This window comes from Ambystoma mexicanum, chromosome 2q (genome assembly GCF_040938575.1).
Source record: "Ambystoma mexicanum isolate Mex_15411 chromosome 2q, UKY_AmexF1_1, whole genome shotgun sequence".
NCBI classification, from domain to species: domain Eukaryota; kingdom Metazoa; phylum Chordata; class Amphibia; order Caudata; family Ambystomatidae; genus Ambystoma; species Ambystoma mexicanum.
Window position 1 is genome coordinate 1,349,998,574 of NC_090924.1, and position 22,606 is coordinate 1,350,021,179.

General features: G+C 43.7%; 1 protein-coding gene across 6 annotated transcripts in view; it reads left to right on the forward strand.

Moving 5' to 3' along the window:
• The window catches only part of CNOT10 (CCR4-NOT transcription complex subunit 10), a 1,248,840-nt gene that overhangs the window by 390,874 nt on the left and 835,360 nt on the right, over positions 1–22,606 (forward strand). For all 6 annotated transcript variants that reach the window (XM_069648815.1, XM_069648816.1, XM_069648817.1 and 3 more), the window contains one exon: positions 14,670–14,753. In XM_069648815.1, the coding sequence (XP_069504916.1) occupies positions 14,670–14,753 (84 nt within the window). The remainder of the gene's footprint in view (positions 1–14,669; positions 14,754–22,606) is intronic.

The following is a 22,606-nucleotide window of genomic DNA, read 5'->3' on the forward strand; positions in this document are numbered from 1 at the left end:
GCTTGACCCTAGCGAAGAGTTCCTCGTGGCAACTGGTAACGTTCAGGTAAGGATTTGTATTATCCAACACAGTTCGATAAAATAATGTCGGTATGTAACCTGTGGCTTTCTCCCTTATTCAGGTGCTGAGAGAAATTATGAAGTCTCGGGGAATAATGCATAAGGAGGTAAAATTAGCTAAGTCTATGGGGGGTAACTAATATTGCCTCTGTTTATATCCTTTGGCTCACCTTGCTGTTCTTGTGTTCCCCTTAGGTGCCGGAGTGCGGTGGGAACATGCAGACGGATGCGGTGGATAGTGCAGATGCTGCGAAGGCCGGTGAGTTCAGCGCAGCGCTGCAGCAGGCGAGGAAACGCACATAAAATAACTTCTTTCTTCCAGCTCGAAGGCGCAGTGGATCGGGAATTCAGGTAAGGATCTAAGGTATTGCTCTTGTTCTAACCTTTTGTCCTTCTTTCTCCCTTTTTCTAGGAGCTCCAGACTCGAGGCGGGCGTGGCAGAAGACTGGATGCAGACTTGCAGACACGGTGAGCTTTACGCTGCTGGATGCAGAATAATGCGAAGCGTGTGCGAGTAAAAAAATAGTCCGTAGGTAAAGTAGTCCCTTCCAAGCCTCTTTTGGCTTGGAGTTCTTGCAGCATGGTCTGCATCAGCTAAGTTTTAATCTGAGTCTGGCGCCTATGGTGCCAGGACTGACTCTCCATATGAGCCTGGCGCCATAGACGCCAGGACTGCACCCAAATAGCCCCTAGCAGGGGTTGTTGGGCTTGCTTGGAATAACTTGAGGCCTGCTTCCGGGGTTGTTGGACTTTATCTGGATCAATCAGTAATCGTTGTTAGGAAAGATTTCTCTTTTAGGCAACTTTCCCTCTATTTTATGGCCCCCAGATATGCTGCTGGTTGTTTCTGCCCTGTCCTGACCTTTTACAGAGAAACTTCCCTGCCCTTTTTGCTCAGTGATTATGGGGGAAACTGACTAGTTCTCGGACTATCAGTACTGGGAAGTTATGCTTCCCTTTTGTCTTTTACTTGTTACCTGTTTGGATAATTTTTCCATATTGCACACAGCATCTTTCAATGCAGTGCAATGGGGATACTTTTGTATTACCCTAGACTTTAACAAAGGGATTTCTGGGTACGTTTTAGTGTGCTTATAGGTAAGCTGGTGGTGACAGATAAAATGTACCATTGTTGCTATATTTATAGTATGAACATTTGCGTTTACCGTGTTTGGCTACTAGAAATGGCTAGTGTCCTAAAATGGCCGTGCCACAAGATATTTTGTTTTTTCAGGAACCCCCTAATATGGTCATGCATTTGGCCAGGAAAGCTGCTGTTTTCATAGACTAGTGCATGTCATTTGTGTGTGGACCCAGGAAGTGGGTTGGGACGGTGTGCATGCATGAGTCAGACCCACAGTCGTCCCTGATTAGGCACTGCTAGCTGAGTGAGTGGGGCAGAACCTTGCAATTGGAAGGCTGAGTTTATTTTACTCACTTAAATTTAGGATAAGATGAGTCCTGCAGCCATTCCAAAAGATCAGAAACGGTGTACATTGATTCCATCGAATGCCAAAGCATTGAATGCCTTACCATCTAAAAAAAAGCAACAAAAAAAAGCATTGAATGTAATTTTATTTTTTTACGGCGGGGGTCACCCAACCCCTGTTTTGTACCTCTTAAAACCCATTATAATTAAAATAAAACCTTTACCTTTGAAAAAATGCATTTGTTGTTTTTTTTTCTATGCATTTTTTCGATGCTTTTGGCTTTCAATGCTTTGTATTCGATGCAATCACTGGATACCTCCTACACAGCCAAGTGTTCTGTGTAGCTGTGCAGCCGACTGAATAACGTAGGACGTCTTCTGGAGAGGCCTGGTGACTGTTCCTGCAACTGTCCTGGTAAAGCCCTGCTGGTCTACCTGATCTCAGAATGCCCTTGGAGTGGTGGGACCAACCAGTCTCAACGTCTTCTCGCACTTGTGTAACTTTGAGGCTTTGGAAGTGTTCTTGGACCACTCCAGTTGACTGACCAGCTCTGAATTGGGCTACAACGCCTATCTGCATTTTCATCTGTAACTTCGGCGGTTGCCAGCTAGTCCTAAAAGTCTCCTTCCTGCTAAGTTTCAGATTCCTAGCAACAAGGGTTCTTGCCCCGGTCTTACTTTGCGACTGGAGAGACAACTGCTCTTGCCCGTGTGTGAGGACTGTCTCAGGAACCGGCCATTGCCCGTCTGGTAGTGTCCTGAAGAGCCTGCCGCATTTCTTCTTTGTAAATTGTTGCGCTCAGCTCCTGGACCAGACTAGAATCTTCCTTGCACTTGTTGCTCCTGGGCACCTTCTGGATCCAGCGGCGGGAAAACCTACCTACAGCGACTCCCATCTGACCTGCCAAGTCCTTTGTGAAAATGGAGGAAGGGCAGTGAGAAGTGTTAGGGAGATGTATCATTTGTATGCTTCATACTCTGTTCTAGTGAGACTCCCCCAGCACTTGTTGCTGGACTTCTGTACAGTTTTCTGAAATTCTGAATGAGGGAGCCTTTTTCCACTCATTCATTCTTATGGGCTCTGTCTTTTGGAACTCATTTATATTGTACCTATCCTGTGGAGTCAACCTCCATAACCCTTAAAGGCGTCTGTATTTTACTATTGCAGCATACAGATCCTTATGTGCAGTGTTGCTCGGGGATCCTTGGGAACCTCTTTTGAGATTGATTTTCTTTATCAATGAGTAACTACAGTTCTTATCTCTCTGCAAACGTTAGTCTGAGAGATTGGCACACACCACCTTAGGCGCAGTGCCAAAGAGATACCTAGTTCCCCCTTTTCTCTGCCCATGTGACTTTTAAGATGAGGCTCCTGTAGTGAAAAGCAAGTCGACCACTGGAAGCTGAAGTAACCGAAGACTACCAGAGACGCCTGCAGACCCTTTGCAACACTGTGAAGCGACTACTGCTGTCCTGAGCCTTGTTTTCTGTGCGACAGGAACTCTGAAGAGCACTCCTTCCCTTTGACTGGTGGGAACAAGTTCCAAGATGATTCAGCCATCACCCGAGGTCCTGGAAGTTTCCAGACCTGCGAAAACCCAATACCGGGAGACCTGCTGCCCATTTCGAGTGCAACGTTGTGGAAAGGCCAAATTAATCCAAATATTTGCTGAGCCCCCAAGGACACTCCACAGATCTCATCCAACTTCCTCAGAGCCCTTAAGCAGAGTGTGGGACTGTAAGAAGCAAAGAAGATTGACCGGGTGAATCACATTCTTTGTTGGTGCTGCAGTAAAGGCGCCAAAACGGCAGTGACCAGAGCAGTTGCTGAAAGTCGTGAGACTGCTGCTGAGCGATCTGGCCATTGTCCTTTCTTTCGTCAACAAACAAAAGAATCCGGAGGTCGTGTTCCAAGCTGAAACATCGCGGAGCATCTAGCATGAACATTTTCTTCAAACCTAAGGTACTGTGGGGGGAAAAGGGTATTGCTTACCTTATTTCAGAAAGTCGCTCCAGAGCATTGGTGAGCACGTGGAGGTGTTCAGGGCAACCCCCTCTTACCTCCGACTCAACCCGCTTCTTGTGTCCCTTTCGCAAGTTATTTAACAGCATCTCCAACATTGGTTAAGCATTCTTGTATCTTCCTTCCTAGAGTCTAGAAAGTATCCACTGGAACGTTTGACTTCTGTTGGTTTGAAAGACTTTAAGTCGCTAGGGTTGCGTTTTGGACTTTAAAAGATGTGCTGTTCAGGGAAACCACTTCTAGAACCTGAAGCTCCACCAGATAACATTATCCAACTATTTTCATTCCCAGAAATCACTATTTTATATCTGTATGCAGATTAATTGCAATTATCGTAAGAAGTGGCCTTTTGAAAGTTTTGTAGACTATACATGTGTGTTTTGGTTTATTGTGCTAAGTATGTAACAGTGACCTCTTGTGTAAATATAATCTATATTTTAATATATATTTATGTTTAAGTGTTTATTTGTGCTTTACTAGCTAGGTTCACTGTACTTACCTGCAGTTCACTTCTTCATCTTAAGATGAGCCTGACTGCTCTACCAAGGTCTTTTAGTACAGACTGATGCGAAGAGTTGGGGAGGGGGTCTATAAACTACTAGGATAGCTTAAAAAGTACTTACTGGTGCCACTATCTCCTCCATTCTAACGGTTTGTGAACAACTTAGATTTATTCCATTCTTTAATTTTTAAGAATTTACAAAAAATGTAATGCAACATACCTTATGTAACTGTAAACTCCTTGTGAAGTCTCGCCACCACAAGAACTCTTCCTGCCTTTGTCCCCTCTCTGGAACTTTGTGAACATTCTGGACGCAAGGCATGATTGAACTCAACGATTGGACTCCTAAAGTTAGGGCCTCTATTCTTGTGGACTGGTTTTCTCATTGCATTACTACTTACCCTCCTTTCTGGTGTTTAGATGAATTGTATGCATTTCTATAACCAAAGGAGACTATGTATGTTTATTTAAAGTGTTGTGTGATATTCCCTGCTGATTAATTTTCCTAATGTGTTTTTGGGCCTATAATAAATCTAGTATTTTTGTACTTACCTGTCTAAGTAGAATCATTGTGTATTTCACTGTGTGGACTCGTGGACTCCTGACACTTCTCGCCTCTCATGAGACTAAGCCTTGACCACTGTCCACGCGTACCTTGAGTTTGGCTAACCTCTGAGTTCCCTTGTTCACTATAACTAGGGAGGCCTCATGAAATCTGTCCACCTGGTCAGATTTGAGAAATCCATTGTAACAGTCGGCCAAGCGTGCATCTTGCCAATTCCTTTTTAAGGCTTTGATCCAGCTGTCACAAGGATTTCTGTCTGGCCGAATGACTGGAACTCCTAATGGGCATTCCTAAAGCTCTGCTGAGACACTGGGAATTTCAATCTGCTGCTCTCCACAGGGAGACGAGCCTGATGGAAGACAGAGTTACTGACTGCCCCATACCCTCTGACCATGCCTGGGATCAATGCAAGATATGCATCCATGAAGTAATCCGTGAGGGCTCTCCATTTTTGAGACAATCTTGGTGTTCCACCTACCGTCAAGTCTCCACAGGAACCTAAGGACAACTGTCAGTGATGGCCCTTAAACCTGTGACGACCCTGCACAATGATACCAATGGCAGAGCATGTCTTTCCCATCGACTTAATGTGGTCTGGGATCATACTTAACGTTCTAGTATTTCTTACTTACCTTGTCTCTAGCCAGGGCTGACCCCAGGCTCTGTGTCTGAGTTGGCACTTCTGTGGTTCATCCTTTTGAACCTCCGGGTTGGCAGCTGCTTCTCCTTTCAATAAAACCTGACTTAAGACTTTTGAGTCCCTATTTCACTCGTTACTTTTGCTCTACACTGTCTTCAAAACTTTTCCTGCACTGGCTGATTGGGCCCTCCTGAACTGCTTACCTCATCTCTCAGGGATGGTCTTCTGAAGTTTTAGTATATGGTGTGGAGTACATTTATAAAACCTATGTTTTGATGTATGCATAACTTATTTTCTCCATGCTTTTAATGTTTGAATAACTGCTTCTGATTCCAAAGTAATGTACAATCCAGGGTTGTCCAACTCCAGTTCTCTGGTACAGGAAACCTTTAGGATGTTCAGGACACCTTCATTAATATTCATGAGATAAATGTGCATACACTGATCTAAATAGAAGCACATTTTTTCTCATTAAAGGAGAGTTCCGGGACTTTTTTTTATTGTCCCTACGGGTCGGCCATGTGTTTGTAAGCATAAATCGGTAGATCGTAGGAAACTTTCCTATGGACCTTACCCGACTTTTCGCCCCTTATCGCACTCGAAATCAGCCTCCATTTTGTGATAATCCTATCATTCCGCCGCATCGACCTGGCTCACCTGCCTTTGCGGCACTAAATCAAATCCCCCGCCCCTGAAACAGACTTTATCAAAACATTCATATTCCCCGCCTCTATCCGTGACGTGACTGAGCTGCGTAGGCAAACGCGCCCAGGCGTCTTCTACGCGACTCCACACAGACCCCGGAAATCAACACAGATCAGCTCACAATACAGCGCGCCACAATTCGGAATATGAAACTGTACTTTGAAATCAAACCGCAAGATTGTACATTTGGCAAAGTACGTTTATTGGACATCAAATGTTTAGAGAATATTCATCGATTTGCATTTTTATTTGCTCACGTTCCAAAAAGTTCGTATTGAGGAACGCGATGGTCCTTTGCTGTACACAGGGTCTTAGAGCATCTCACAATACAGCGCCACAATTCGGAATGTGAAACCGTGGTTTAAAAGCAAACGGCAAGATTGTACATTTGGCAAAGTACGTTTATTGGACATCAAATGTTTAGAGAATATTCAGCGATTTGCATTTTTCTTTGCTCTCGATCCAAATTAGTTCGTCTTGAGGGAAGCGATGTTCGTGTGCAGTACACAGGGTGTTGGTTTACGATAAAAATAAGCTCTTCGGTCGCACTGATAATCGCATGGCTGTTCCAACAACGAGGCACTAGGCCACCACAACGGTAGGTATGTTGCATCTAACCGTTAGTACCGCATAAGGGCATACTTGTACTTGGCGATCGTCCCATAAAATGGTCAGGGTGGTAACGTTGTTCACGCGGAGAAGCAACTGGCGGCTGTAGAAGCCGTCCGCCGGTGTCTGGTACTCGTGACACAGACAGTAGTGAATGATGTACCTAAAAACATAAAAAATGAAATTAGTCTCACCATCAGATCCTTATTAAAATTATTCATTTCATAGCGAGGACAGCGCTACTGGGTGTACACAAGTGTTTAAAGGCGTGGCGAGGCATGGAGGGGGGGGGGAGTGGAGTACAAGGTAAGTAGCATAAAATAATAAATAAATAGGGCCAGCTGGTGGCAAGTGCAAGGTAAGTGCAGAACAAGTGCTGGGAAGGGGGGGCTGTAGGATACTGAGACAGTCCCCCAGTGCAGGGGTTGACAGGGAGGCAGTGCAGGTGGAGAGTGGAAGGGCCCAGGACTGAGGTCGCAGACAGTGGACCAGTTGTAGCAGGGGAGAGGGAGAGAGAAAGCAGAAGCAAAGAGGAAGGTTTTGAGGTGCTTCAGTAAAAGCAGATGTTTCTCCTCAAGATAGTGCGCGGTAGAAAACAATATGCCACATAGAACGAACAAGTACAACTGAACCCGTCTTTAAAGCCACTGTATAGTAATGAAATTGCGGTATAAACTCATCAAAAGTTACTTACATTATATTTGCATTTTCCATTGTGTCTCTGTGTAGGGCAGACCCGAAACACCACTCCTTCTTTGCCGACGTTACTTCTTCTAATGAACGTGGCTCATCGTTTCGTTTCTGAAATTTTATTCATTATCTTTTCTTAGTCTTTCAGGATGGTCCCGGCCTGTCAAGGTCAAATCACAATAGAACCTTATATTGGGTCGTGGGCCGTTCCGCCACCCGAGCAAAACATCAAAGCAGCTGACCTTCACTTTGAGCGAGCACACATTTCTAGTTAGCTGCAGTTAGTTTTAGGGACATCTTGTCTGCGTGCCTTTTTTTTATTGTCCCTATGGGTCGGCCATGTTTTTGCAATACGGAAACATTCTATAATTTTTGTAAAAATGATTTATATTACTGTTTGGTTTAATTGCAATGGGCCTGCAACATGAGGAGACTCGAGAGAACAGACAATCAAATTACAATCATTTAAACCGTGATGTGTATTTCTCAATGAGCTCTGCTTTAGGTGGACATGGAACAGAGGCAATGTTGGGTGGCAATGCAGTTGTCCCCTGCATAGGTTCGTTCACCACTCCATGTATGTGCCTATCGAGGACATCTACGATAAGTCTCTCAATAAACTCATATTGCATATCCTCAAACACTGGTTTGATCACCCATTGTTTACTTCTTTTAGTGAAGGCCTTATTGTAGCGAAGCGTCCCTAAAGTTCCGGTCGTCCTACTTTGTTGACGGCCAACATTATGGTTATGTGCCAAGACCGCTAGAAGAGTCCGATTTTTCATGCCTTCCATGCCAAAATGCAATCTTTTGGGCCTGTACTTTAGGCACATATTGTGGAACACCTCCAAATCTCCTGTGTGGCAGAATTCCGTGAGTCCCCTCAAATCTCTTGTTATAGTTTTATCAAATACAATCTTTTCAATGGCCTTGTGAGTGGGTGATGAAGGAATCAACCACTTCTTCTTCCGTGCCTCCTCTGTGGACAAATGGCCATGTTCACATTTGTGGAAATGCTCATTTGTCGACCATCGATGTACGTTGCTACAGTGCAACATTACTGACCGCCATTTTTCCAGTAGAATTTCCAACGACCCTTCACATGTTTTTGAGCTCCACCAAAGATGGTTGCTGATTGACTTGGACCACTGTGAAATACCTTGCATATCTTTTTTTTTTCCTGCAGCCGACAATTTTTTATTGATTGTTTTTGCAAGATGCCATACGTCAAATTGGTGATTTATATTTTTGTACTCTTCTCTCATTGTCTTGGCAATTGAAACGTGTCTGTCCGTGGCTATCAGGTCGATCACCATTCCCCGCGATTGTAGTTCTTGCAATGATGCTACAAAGCCAACTTTCTCCATGGCCACTGAGGATGTACTTTGTGACACCTGCACGACCACCGAACTCACAATTTTCTTACTTTCCATGTCCTGAAAGTGGTAGGTGCAGTACTTGGCTGAAAATCCTGGGCTGTCGCACTGTCCATCACCGGCTAGCCTGAAGCGTTTGCCCGCGAATGTACTTTCCATTGACATTTTTTCCATTCTCCAAGCTTCGCTAATGGCTGGAAATAGATAATCGGTTTGGTATTTGTAGAACTGACTTTTCGCAATGAAATGGATTCCCACAAACTGAAAGAAATACTGTAACTTTTTAAAACTTGAACCACTAAAAAGTGCGGCCGCTGCACAAAGTAGATTGCCTGCTGGCAGTTGCCCCAGCATGGGTTGTGCAGACCATGCGAACGGATGATATTGTGTACAGGTGGCATGTATTTTAAGGTTAGTGCCTCGAATTGCACGAGTCACATTAATCAATGGCTCCCCACATACTTCCCCACCAACCGAATGCCCACATTTCATCATCATAATAATATCCATCAAACAGCTATCGAATACAATGAATTTGGCCTCTTTCCTTATACTGTCACTCTGCATCCCAGCTGGTTCGGCCTGTAACGTTGAGGACATGTCACTCGCATGAAAGGTACAATCTCTGATATCGTCTTCCGCTATGCTGAGTGATATTGATGGTGTTTCATTGTCGTCCACGTCATTCTCTTCCATTGCAACATCTGTTCCTTGTCCGGAGATGGGAGAAAAAAACAATGTCTTCAACTTTCGCGCGCTCTTATTTTTTGCGGGTGTGGATTCTGTGAATTGATCTCCGACTGCATCCAAACTACCAGGAGGACATTCACTATCAATGGCTGGTGGTGGTATAGCTCCGTTGTCAATCACTTCATATTCTTCCCATTGGCACGATGCATCTCCAGTCTCAAGTCCCTGCCAAAAGGTTTGACAAGCAACATCTCTCGTTCGCTTCACTGTCTGTGTAGATCTAGTTCTTACACCCACTCGCAACTAGAGGACAGATTAGAAAAGGGATGTTCAGTTTAAACACAACTTACAGTATTGAACTATTGACAGTGAAAGACAACATAATATAGTGAACAGGACACTAACCTTCTTTTGCTTTCTTTTCTTTGAAACTTTCTTGCCTCGAACTTCAACATCTGGACGCTGTTGCTCCGACTCGTGTGTGCATGTCTCCACTTCCTCTCGCGCTGCAACGACTATATTTTCATGATAAGCACATCCATCACTCACTGAGGCTCCATCGACTCCCTGAAACATAGAACTTTCATTAGTATGTATAATAATATTGAAAACACAAAATGTACTTGGGGACCAATACCCATACGTACATCTCAATAGCAAAACACGAATGAACGCATTGTGTAGAACATTCAAACGACAATAGTTCACGCATTGTTGATCTAGTTAGATTGAACTGTCAAGATCCATACCTCGGGCTCCGCATAGACTTCCATTGATGATATTATTGAAGATGACGCTTCAGCAACTCCCTGAAACACAGTAATTGCATTAGTATGCTTTTCTATTTTGTTAAAAAGAACATAAACTTTGAGCAGGCGTCAACGGCTCATCTAAATAGACCTGCACAAATGATCAGTTGTCTAAAATAAATAATGGATATGTAAATATGATTCGATTTGCTCGATCGTTGGAAGTGTCACCACCCAGAGATCTGCATCAACTACTAGGGGTGATGTTCTTGTAGAAGAAGCTCCGTCATCTCCCTGAAACATAGTACTTGCGTTAATAAAGAAGGAAGTATAGCGGATGTAATCACGTCATATGATTTCGCTTGATCGAACTGTCAGTATCCATACCTCGAAATGCATAAGAACATCAAGGGACGATGTAACTGCGGTGCACACTTCTGCAAGCTGTTGCGCCGACCCGTAACTGCATGCTCCCCCTTCTACTTGGACTAATGCTCCATCGACTCCCTGAAACATAGGACTTTCATTAGTAATGAACACAATATTGAAAAAAGAAGACAAATAGGAGGGCGACGACAGAAGGACATATCAATGGCTAAAAACGAAAGAAACATTGTGTGTAACAATCACGCTACAAGAATGCAAGATCTGATGATCTCCATCGATGGAACTGTCCGGAAACGTACCTCGAGCATCTGAGTGACATCTACGGTTGTCGTCAATGCGTTGGACTCCTCAGCATCTCCCTGAAAGACAGTACTTGCATTATTTTGGATAACAATAATTATAACTGAAAACAAAGACTAGAGGACGAGTACAAGGGTGTACCATTAGGTAAAATAATTACACGATCAATTAAAACTATTGATTTACATGCCTAAAACAAGTCAGTGTAAGAATAGCTATGTAAGATTACCCGATAGGCGCTTGAAGTGGCTGATGACTGCAATAACGACACGGATGGAGAATCTTCCGCCTTCATATTGAGTGGATACATAAATGGGGAAATTATTGTTAGCTAATGCTACACACTACCGCAAGGCCGAGAGATAAATACGTAAACTTGACTCACCAGTGGAGGGATGTGGACGAATAGAGTGGGAATAGCGGTTGAGAGCAATTTTCGCCTCGCTCGCGGTGTTTTCTTCTTTATTAGCAATGATGTGGAGTACATGTCTGGGCTAAAGTGCCTGCTGCAGATGCGGTATCGATCACCCCTCTTGTCCGCAAAGACTTCTAGGACTCTACTTTCTAGCTCAGAGGCTGGATATCCGCAATATCGGACCCATTCTCTTATCTGATCTATTGTCTTAGGGAAAACATGCATTATAGTACCTTCAGATTTGTTATGGGTCTTCGAAGGGCAACCGCCAATGGAACAGGCAGGCATTATGGAAAGTTCTGAAAAGTAAAGATCAACAATTCTCTATGAATACCAATGTGTTAAAACAGTAAATGACACATAAAAGGTTCAATGCAAGGTCCGTTTTGGTTCTTGGAACTATACACGTTATTCACATGCGGATAAGTATTTCAATAACTTTCAAAAAATAGAAAAAGTAATTTGACTAAACTCAGAACATGTGACTAGTTCCTTGCATGTACTGTCGTGAACGAAAAGAAAACATGGATGCAATTTGATGACTACTAGCAAATAGATATAAATTAAAAAATTGGACGCAAAATGATTATGGTACATGGACTTACCTTGACGAACAAACAGTTAGATGCAGGGATCAGAGTAGTTTCTTGTCGTAGAACAGGGAGCAGTTCACAGGTTGCAAACTGACGAGTTTGCTCAAAGTGGTCACGGAAGTTCAGAGACGAAGAGCAGATAACCAGCACCTTCACGGGTTGACTAGCAAAGCGCAAAGAAGTTCTCATTAGAAATATGAAGTGGGTTATAAAGAATTCGAACCAGGGGTGTGTTTGTGAATGAATGACGTGTATATGTCGTGGCATTATGTGGATTGCAGGGGGCCGTCCAGCGTGAGGGGGATGCTTGGCAGGAGACACGGGGTCTGGAGGTAGACATGGGAACAACAAACCCATGCTCTATAGACCACTTTGAAGTGTACATGGTCTTTGGCACCTCTTGGCCTTTATCGCTCCCTGACAGCTCCACTTGCCAGCAGCTCAAGTACCCCGGTGCGAACTGCCTTTGATAGGGCGGGGGGTGGATCGGGGCGGTGGTCGTGCAGACAAGACACAGGAAGACTCGTGAATGGAGACACACTTATGTGGATTGCAGGGGGCCGTCCAGCGTGAGGGGGATGCTTGGCAGGAGACACGGGGTCTGGAGGTAGACATGGGAACAACAAACCCATGCTCTATAGACCACTTTGAAGTGTACATGGTCTTTGGCACCTCTTGGCCTTTATCGCTCCCTGACAGCTCCACTTGCCAGCAGCTCAAGTACCCCGGTGCGAACTGCCTTTGATAAGGCGGGGGTGGATCGGGGCGGTGGTCGTGCAGACAAGACCCGTTTGCCGCAGGGCCTCACCAAGGAGAGGCCATCTAACTGAATGTAAGAGGATGGCTGCAGGATCTACTACATGGAAGGCAGGGGGGTGAGTTTATAAATACCTCACCCTCCCAGGAGAATATACACTAGATTCATTTAAAAAATCAAAACAACCATTGTTAAAATATATGTTGGGCTTTATTTTAGATTTTAATTAAACATAAATAATAAACATTACACATTGTAAAGTTGAGGTTGCAGCACATCGAGGGAAAATCCGCGGTATTGTCCACTGTCACTGGGGAAATGTTGTCTAATGGCAAGTACCGCACAGGCAGGTATTACTCTCCGAACGCGGTGTCCGAGCCTCCCGTGAAGCCACCAAGTGAAGCAACGATAGGCCACCAGCCTGTACCACCTGTGAAAAAAAAAGATGCAAACTGTATTAAACTGACCAAACTTTCTTATCAATGTCGATTCAGGTAACACATGTCATTTTCCTTAGAAAAAAATTATATCTAGAAAATGCACTATATGGAACCAATTTACATGCGTTCCAATGATATGTAAATGTAATTTTATATGTGGGAGACGACCATGAAATAGTGGTGGCATCACTGACATCACAAACAGAGTATACTTACTCGTTACTCGGATTACGCGGACGAACAGTGCCACGAAGTTCGTGCATAAGCACCATCATCATCCTCAACACTGTCCGTGAGAGGCAGGCTTCCCTGAACTCTGGCAGCTCGGTGATGCATTGCGGACTTTGCTCGCCTTCCTGCTGACTTTGCTCGCTTTCCGAAATGTAGGCCAAGCACCCGGAATTTTCACGGCAGCAGCAGTTCTCCTCCTCAGTTGGCATTAGCTCGCACCGATTGCACGTGCACCAGGTGGAGACGCCGTCCATGCGACATGGTCCAGGCTCTTCATCCGTTGACTGGTCCTCCCAACTGCCGTCCGAATCCCCATCGTTTTCGCGTGCTTGCCTTTCCAGTAGTTCTTCCTCGGTGTACTCGGGCTCGTACATATACGGCATTATTGTGGCCATTGTGCGGTAAAGATAGTAAAATAATTTATAGCGGTGGTACTGGTATCTGTTCACACGGGCTACAAGCGGCGAAGGTAGCTGACCAGAGCACTGAAACGAGTCACAGAATACTCAAAGTAACACAGAGAGAGGAATGGAATCGAAAATCTGCTGCTGTATGTTGTGAAACGGTCTGTTTATACTTATTGGGGAAAGAGGCGTCCTGCCATTTCCATGGCAACACGTCAATAGCTGAGGCGCAGCGATTGTTGACACGAGACGTGCTTGAAATGGGCAGTACGCGTCTGCTGATGTCAGGCTCAGGGGCGGGGGATTTGATTTAGTGCCGCAAAGGCAGGTGAGCCAGGTCGATGCGGCGGAATGATAGGATTATCACAAAATGGAGGCTGATTTCGAGTGCGATAAGGGGCAAAAAGTCGGGTAAGGTCCATAGGAAAGTTTCCTACGATCTACCGATTTATGCTTACAAACACATGGCCGACCCGTAGGGACAATAAAAAAAAAGTCCCGGAACTCTCCTTTAATATTAATAAGGGATATCTTGAAAATCCCTCAGGATTCCAGCCCTCGGGGCCTGCAGCTGGACAACCCTGCTAAAATCCATACTGTTACCCAACTGTGAGTTGCATGTGTACTTCTGTATTTTTACTTAACTTGGAATATTTAAAGTGCTCTTGTGTAGTACTGTGATAAATAGTGTTATTTGTATAACTTTATTTTTGTTACGTGTTAGCTTTACCTTATCGCAGTGACCCCTTCCTCCTTAGTTCAGCCTTGCTGCTTGGTCAAAACTACTTGAGACTTTCTTTGCTCAACTATGGTTGTGAATAACCTTGGTAACCCTAGGTTGGCTTTTCAAAGTCATACCAAAAGTAGTGACTTTGAAAAACCCTCCTAACACAGGAATATGACACATACTAAGACTGCCTAAACCAGCATGAACAAAATTTGTTGTGATTTGCATTTCATATCATAGTAATACATTTTCAAATGTTGTGCCCCCTCCCCATACACAGTTTTGTCACATGTTTATATGCCTTAGAAATATTTTCTTTGTGTATTTCCGCTCATGTACAAATGACCACTTATGTGCTTTTTCTCTGCTTGGTACAGACAAGTAACAACAACAAAGATACCTCTAACCAGAAAAGTGAAGGTTGCGCTCATTTGGAAGCTGCAAAATGCAAAATACACCAGGTGAGGCTTATAATTTGCCAGAAATGTTTCCTTGAAGTTTGAATTCATAATACTGAGTCCAATTCGAAATGAAGATACCTTCTAATGCACTCTTTCCTCCCACTGATTCCTCATCTACGCTATCCCTATCCCAAATGAGGAATCGGTGTGAGGAGCGTCTATCAGAAAGACCATTTACTGAGGTAAGTAATTTGTTCAACTACAGTAAGTCCCGAGTAGGTTATGTGTTCATCTTGGATATTCCTGTGAAGTTTATAGTTGGTTTGTGTATTTGCAAGGCCAACACAGCCCTTGATCCTGCCTTGGTGGATACATTATTGAATACGTTGAAATGTAGTTATTTTCACATCTACAGTTAGAAGAAAATGTAAAGTTTAAAGTTCAATCTTGTGTAAATTCTATATAAAAATGAGAGATTGTCTTTTCTGATTGGAACATTGGTGTCATAGTTGGGAACGTTTCCTGCTGACAAATGAACTAATTGGAACTGTCAACCAAGAACCACAGCAACTTTTGATCTCGTTGCGCTGCCTCTCTTGGAAAGCTCCAAATGTGAAATTTTACATGGTTTACATATTCACTCATTGCCCCCTTCATGTAGGGATCCCTTTACATCTTTCAAAGCTATTTGTATTTTATTTAGCCTCAAACCTAAAAAACACTCCCAGCAGAGAATAATATTCATGCTTTTACAGTTGATCATTTGGATGTTTGTTTACTGTAGGCCAACTCCAAGAAGGCCTTGTTTAAACAGCACATCATTGTTCTATACATTCTTCTCCTTGGATCCTTCACTCAGTGTCATTGCTGGTCAGCAGGACATCCATCTGTCATAGATGCAATAATGTGAGCCTCTGCCTTCTCAATGAGCTCTTCTGTATAGAATGATGAAGAGGGCAGTTCTTACTAAGCTCTTCTGCCAGATGGAGTAAACCACAGAGTCCAACGACAAGGAGCTCTTGATTTTCCATGTTTTCTTTTCAGCTCTGCCTCGGCGGAGTCCTATATTGGCTCTCCTAAAAAGCCATCACTTTCAGAGTCTACCTTTGTTGAGCAGATCATTACTACAGACTCCTTGGAGTTCACCAAGGCATATTACACAATTTGTGGAGGGGAGACATTTGGAGCTGTTTCTAGTGAGTTAGGGAGATTTTTTTTCCACTGCCCTCTAGTGAGGGGTGCGAAGTAATCTATCCCTAAGCAAATACTGGATTCCTACCAAATGGTGGAGTGCATTCTCTATGGGTAGAAAAGGTAGAGCAGTCTTGGCTTTGCTTAAGGAATAGAAAGCTGCTGGATAGGCACATTTAGTGCCAATAGAGGGCACTACACTGATACATTGAAAAATATATACGCTTAATTATTGGGTTGTGCATACATTATGCAAAATTCAAATAAGTAGGACATCATGGAAAAACACACTCATACAAAAGGGCCTTGGGCAGACACTTTCACTCCCAAAGGAAAATGTATGACCTGTACCTGGTGGAAAGCTCAGTACGTTATAATGGTAATGGGTGGGGAGAAAAAGGGATTCCTAGTCATTGTCCACAAACATTACTTAGTTATAAGAAGGACCCACAAGACCACTAGATCAAGAATTGCAGACCGTATTCCAACAAGTTTCCAATATACAGCTTTTAGAGCACACAGAATTGGAATCATTACACTAAAACATGAAATACAATTTTGCATATAATTGTTAAGCAAGAAAAGAACAAAAAAGCAAGGAAATTATATAAGAATAATAAATAGGTAATGCATTGTGTCTGATGAACCATACATGTATCGGCAAAGAACAAAGTCATCTATAAGCCTTTATTAAATTGTTTTTAGTATTACTGTCCTTGTACTTTTATTGAAAAGAAAATATTTGACAGAACACTTTAAAAATGGGCAAAGTTGGTCTGTATGCAACAGACTTTTATACACATACCTAAGTTCAGAAGAACCAGAGCAGGAGGAACCAGCTTCCCCGCCCAAGCCACTACACTTTGGAACACCCTCCCATCCACCTAGTTCTCGCTGACTATCTTCAGAAAAAGGCTTAAAACATTTCTGTTTAACTGAACTGATCTGACTTGGAACCCCTGTGCGTACCGGACTTGTACTTTTGCCTTTGGGTTTTTGTGCGCTCTACAAATGTAATAAATACATAAATAGTTTTGGGCGTGCTACTGGTGAATCGCTCTCTCACCGACTCTCGCACACAAACGCGCGGTTATGTTTCCACACTCATCTGATGCAATTTATTAGTGTTAGGTTGCCCTATGCTGTGCAAATGGCAAACTGTACCTCTGTGTGCCTTTTCACGTCAACAACCACTATCATTTTAACAAACCGAATGAGAACGTTTAAGCGATGGCAAACATTCAGAATAATTTCAAGTTACTTCTTTCCATCCCCACTTCTCTTCATATGCTGCACGCCGGTTTCAATGTTGGTCAACCGTTAATTGCCATCTCAATCGTTCAGTCTCTAAAAGAGCGAAATGCTGTAGGACTATTGCCTCCTCACGAGCTAAAACTGAAAGTAGGTGCTGTAATTATGGTGCTACGCAATGTAATGCCATCATGGGGACTCAATTGACACTGCAATGTAACAAGGTTGTCAATTACACGTCTACAAAGACACAGTTCTAATACTGCGCATACCTCTCATTCCATCTGATACAAATATGCCTTTCAAATTCAAAAAACACTTTCCTATACATTTAGCCTTTTCAATGACCATTAATAAGTCACCGGGACAGACTTTTGAGAATATCTGCCTATTACTTCCTAAACCTGTTTTTGGTCGCGGACAACTATATGTTGCTCTCTCGAGTTTGATCATTCGCTCATTAAGTGGTGTATCTGAGAAGAACAAGATTGTTGTGTTTACAATGAGATCTAGGAGTGAATACAATTAATAAGTGTAATGATCTTTAATAACCTTTAAGATATGCTATAACGTATGTTAAGGTGGGTATAGCTAGTCTAAAATAGCTTGCCTCTTTAGAGCCCGAGCTTTCAAAAATATTTGAGATCCATTTTATACTAAATGTTGTAGTGAGGGCTGTGTGTAGCAACCCTAGCTAAAAGGCAGTTCGGAGAGGCTTAAAGTCTTGAAAAGCAGCAGAAGTCAAAGGTTTGTGGCTACTTTCTAATCACTACGATGAAAGATACAAGAAGACTGAACCAACGTTGGAGACCCTGTTAAAGGACTCACTAAAGGGACACAATCAGCGCTTGAGTTGGAGGTAAGAGGGGGTTGCCCTGGATACCTCTACGTGCACTCCAATGGTCTGGAGCGACTTGACTCTGGAATAAGGTAAGCAATACCTTTTCCCCTACAGTACCTTATGTTTGAACAAAATGTTTGTGCTTGATGTTGCTGCTCTGGACCCGACCTCCGGATTCCTTTGTCTGTTGACAAAAGGCAGGTCAATGGACGGGATCTCTCAGCAGCAGTCTTGAGGTTGAACCTCTGGCACAACTTTCAGCAACTTCTCTGGTCCCTCTGTGATTTTGGCACCTTTTCTGCAGCACCAACAATGGACGTGATTCGCCCGATAAATCTTCTTCGCTTCTGACAGGCCCACAGTCTGCTGAGGGGGTCTTGATGAGTTGGATCTGATCTCTGGAGTGTCCTTGAGGGCTCATCAAAGATGTGGACATATTCGGCCTATCCACAACGTTGCACTCGAAATTGACAGCAGGTCTCCTGGTATTGGGGTTTTGCAAGCTCTGGAAACTCGCAGGACCTTGGGAGATGGCTCAAATCAAAGTTAGTCTTGGAACTGGTTGTTCTCACCAGTCAAAGGGAAGGAGTCCTCTTCGGAGATCCTCTGTCGCACAGAAAACAGGGTCAGGACAGCAGTACTCTTTCGGTGTTGCAAAGGGTCTGCAGGCGTCTCTGGTTGTCGTCTCCGGTCAATTCAGCCTCCAGTGGTCGACTTGCTTTTCACTCCAGGAGCCTCACCTTTTATACCGTTCCAGCCCTCACTCTGCAATCTTCCTCAGCAGTTTACAGAAAGGGGCGTTTGGCTGTCCAATTAAGACAGTCAGATCCCTAGTTGGAGCTGGTCCCATTCAGGCACTCTAGCAGACAAAGGACAGGGGGGTGGTAAAGTTCTCCCTCACTTCCTGCCTGGCCAGACACTCTGGAGCCTAAGCGGGGACACCCAAGGGAATACCGCCAAAGACCAAACACAGCAAAGCCACCCCCCCCCCTCCCTCCTAGAATGATATAAGAAGGGCTAACAAAGAAAACAACGCTAGTATGGTGAAAAAAGGGAGACCCCAATTTGGTACTTGGGTGCCTCTAGTATGCGCTATCGAGGCTATGGACATAGCCTGTGGTAGAAAAACCACACCATAGTTGGTCCACTGCCACCAGCCATAACTAGGAGATTGACTGTGACTAAAAAGTGACAGGGGCAGAGAGAAGGGGGATAGTAGGTATCCCTTTGGCACTGCACATGAGGTGGTGCGTGGCAATCTCAGACCAAGGTTTTTCGGAGAGATACTAAGTATCTCTCTCTCCTTAAGACCTGTAGTTACTCTAGGATAAAATAAAACAAATCTCAAAAGAGGACCTTAAGGAGCCACAGTAACACTACCCATAAGGAGCTGTGTGCTGCAGTAGTAAAATACAGATGCCTTTAAAAGTTATGGAGGAAATAGACTCCATAGGATAGGTACAATACAAAGAATAGAGTTCCAAAAGACAGCGACCATAGGAATGAATGAGTGGAAAAAAGCTCCACTCAGTCAGGATTTCATAAAAATGGCCAGAAGTCCAGCATAAACTGGGGGTCTTGCTAGGACAGGGGATGAATCATAAAATTAATCTCCTTAACACACTACTCCTCCCTATGCCTGGTTCAAGATCTCATTGGTCTTCTGTTTGAAGGGGATTTCTTTGGAAAATGGCTACACTCTTTCTGTAATGATGACCTCCGTGCATGTAGATAACAAGTGAATGAGTGCACTATTGTCCCGAAGGCATATTTGTAAACAAAAGCCGCAGAAGGAATGTACTTGTTTAGATAAGATGGTGTCCTGTGCCACAAGCCCCCCCCCCCTCACATGACTGTTAGGCAAGATTGTATGCAGTACCCTTTGGGTGCACTACAAACAACCCTGACCTCCTGGCAATAGGAACCCTGTGTAGTACAGACTTGGTGTACAAGTCTGTACTACACAGGTTGGTAGCTTGTTGAGCAACCAGGCTTATCTCAAGAGGGGTCAATATGAGCAGTAGGGGAGTTGCATAGAGATTCACAGTGACAAGTATTCAAATAAACTCTTACACACCAGGTTTCTTGATTAACCAAATTAATTTAAGTCAGTTTGAGTAATCCTCCTTCAGACGGGTGCAATATAATAGTAACACACACATACACACTTAGTTTCTCTAAATCAGCATGTACCCATTCGGGATGGCACACACTTCCTACACCCTCAGGTGACTTGTATAGCTAGGACAATGTGGACATTAATATATCACTGTTGCATTTAGAGCAATACTTGGAAGCATGTCAAAGAAAAAGGTTATTGGAACAAAACAAGAGATCTCACATATTCAGAAGCAGTTGACTACTTTTGGTAACCCCCAATACAAAGTAAGTTAACCCCTTCCTGGAAGTAAGACAAAACACACTGTCAGAGGGAAGTCATTCAGGGAGTCGGGCCAGGCCAAAGTCAATTGGACAAAAGTCTAGGTGAGCTGAAGCAATTCTTACAGGTAGGTAACATTCTTACACAATGTTTTAGAAGTCTTTGTAGAAAAGAAGAAATGAAAGCAGGGCCACAAGGTTATTAGGCTTGTGAGGTAAAGAAGCTGTTTGCAACTCTACAAAAGCAACAAAGACAAGTGTCAACTGAGAAAAATTGAGGTCACCCAACAATCGTTTAAGTTCTCATAGACTTTACAGTACCTTGAAGAAAAACTGTTCCAGCTGGCTTCGGTTCCTGTGTAGCTCTACGGATCCTGTGTTCCTGGGCCTCAGTCATGGGGAAGGGAGGGAGGACTTCTGGAGTCTGCAACGGGACGGGCGGTGACAGAAAAGGACCAACTTCTATTCAGTGGCACTTTGCGGTTTCAGCTACTCGCGTCTCAGCAAATGGCAACACCGCAGACTCTTGACTGTCGAGGTGGGCTTTCCTTGCATTTGGGCTTCAGCACTCTGTTGCGGTGGCTCTGGCTCGGTGAGTCCTGCGTCCTGGGAGTCCGGAGGATTTTCCTGGAGCTCTTGGCTTGCGATCTGGTGTTACTCTCACTGGCTCTTCGGTTCCAGCAGCAATTGCAGTGGAAATTCAACCAGCTTCGAGAGGATGTCCAGGTGGCTTACTTTGGAGTTGATTGGTCCCACCAACTCAAGGGGAGAAGGTGTCCTTGCAGGGCTTCTCTAGTCGAGGCAAATTCAGAACTTCAGCACAGCAGCAGGGCTTCACCGGGCAAACCAACGGTCCAGGAGTTGCAGCAGGCATCTTTCAAGTTCTTATTTGGGTGCATTCCCGTAACCAAGAAGACAAAGCACAAGGAGTTCCGGCCACCTCCCTCGCTTCCTGCCCTGCTAGACACGCTGGAGATAGAGGCAGCTTCACTCGTGAATCCCGCCAAAGACAAAACGAACAAAGGGACCAAACCTGGTTTGGCACGCTGAATAAATCTCAAGAAGGACCTTTCCACAAAGAAATGGGGAAAAAAAGACTGGGCCATTTTGATAAAAATGGCACCCTCGGATGCTTTATTGCAACTGCTAATGCAGCCCGCGGTAAAAGTACATCATGGTAGTTAAAAGTAACCCACGAGCCGTTCATTGAAGAAAGGGTAACCTAAACATTTTACCTGAGAAACTAGACAAAAGGCATACTAAGTAACCTCTCGAGCACCCTATTGTAAGATAGTGTGAGCTGTGTCTAGAAAGTTACAAATGTAAGTAAAGTCACTTTCCCTTCACTGCTCTTGGAAACCGTAGTTTATCCAAGAGAAAGTATTTAAACCTTTGGGAAATCTGAAAGACTTCCCTGTGCCACTGCACTGACGGTGCTGTGACACAATGTCAAAGAGATGCCTATGGAGTTTGTCAGACTCCACAACCAAAAGAAAGTGTTCAAATCAAATTAAAAAAATATATACATGTGTGGGGGGAAAAAGGGTCTCACTCTCGAGGTTAAAAATTCAATTCCTCAAAATCTAGCTGGGGGGTCTCTAAGGCAGAGAGGGGATCGGCACATTTCTGAGAATTCTCCCTAACAATGACATTTTCAAATTATTTTAAAAGATAAATGTCTGGCCTCGGGCTGAAAGGTGGTTCGTGAGACACCCTGCTTTATCATCTGACAGCTAGACTTCACATTGACCGCAGGTTTTCGGTCCCATTATATCAGCCTGTGATCATGTGCACGTTTCCCAAAAAACAATTGCAGGCATTATTCAGGCTTATGTGGGCAATGCTTTTAAGATGGCAGAATGTAGACCAAAATTCCAACCTAACAGTTGAATTTTTTATTTTTTTTATTACACTACCGTAAACCCTAATGATACAATATTAGTAAGTCTAAGGTATTCTTATTGAGGTCGTGATTGTTTTTTCCGGTAACTGAATGAATGCGTTTCAAGCAATAGTAGTAATCCAGTTCATACTACTGGTGCACCATGTAGTAAAAAACCTATTACTAATATGAGCATGCCTGCCAAAAGAAACATGATGCCCATGCACCAAAAATATTTGTAAATGTTGCACACCAGTCCATACTGATCTGTAGCAGCAATGTTCCTAATGTGTGCTGCATGATCGTTTAAATCTTGTTCGTTATCCGATACGAATACACGGAAATCGTCTTTTATTGATGCGCACATTC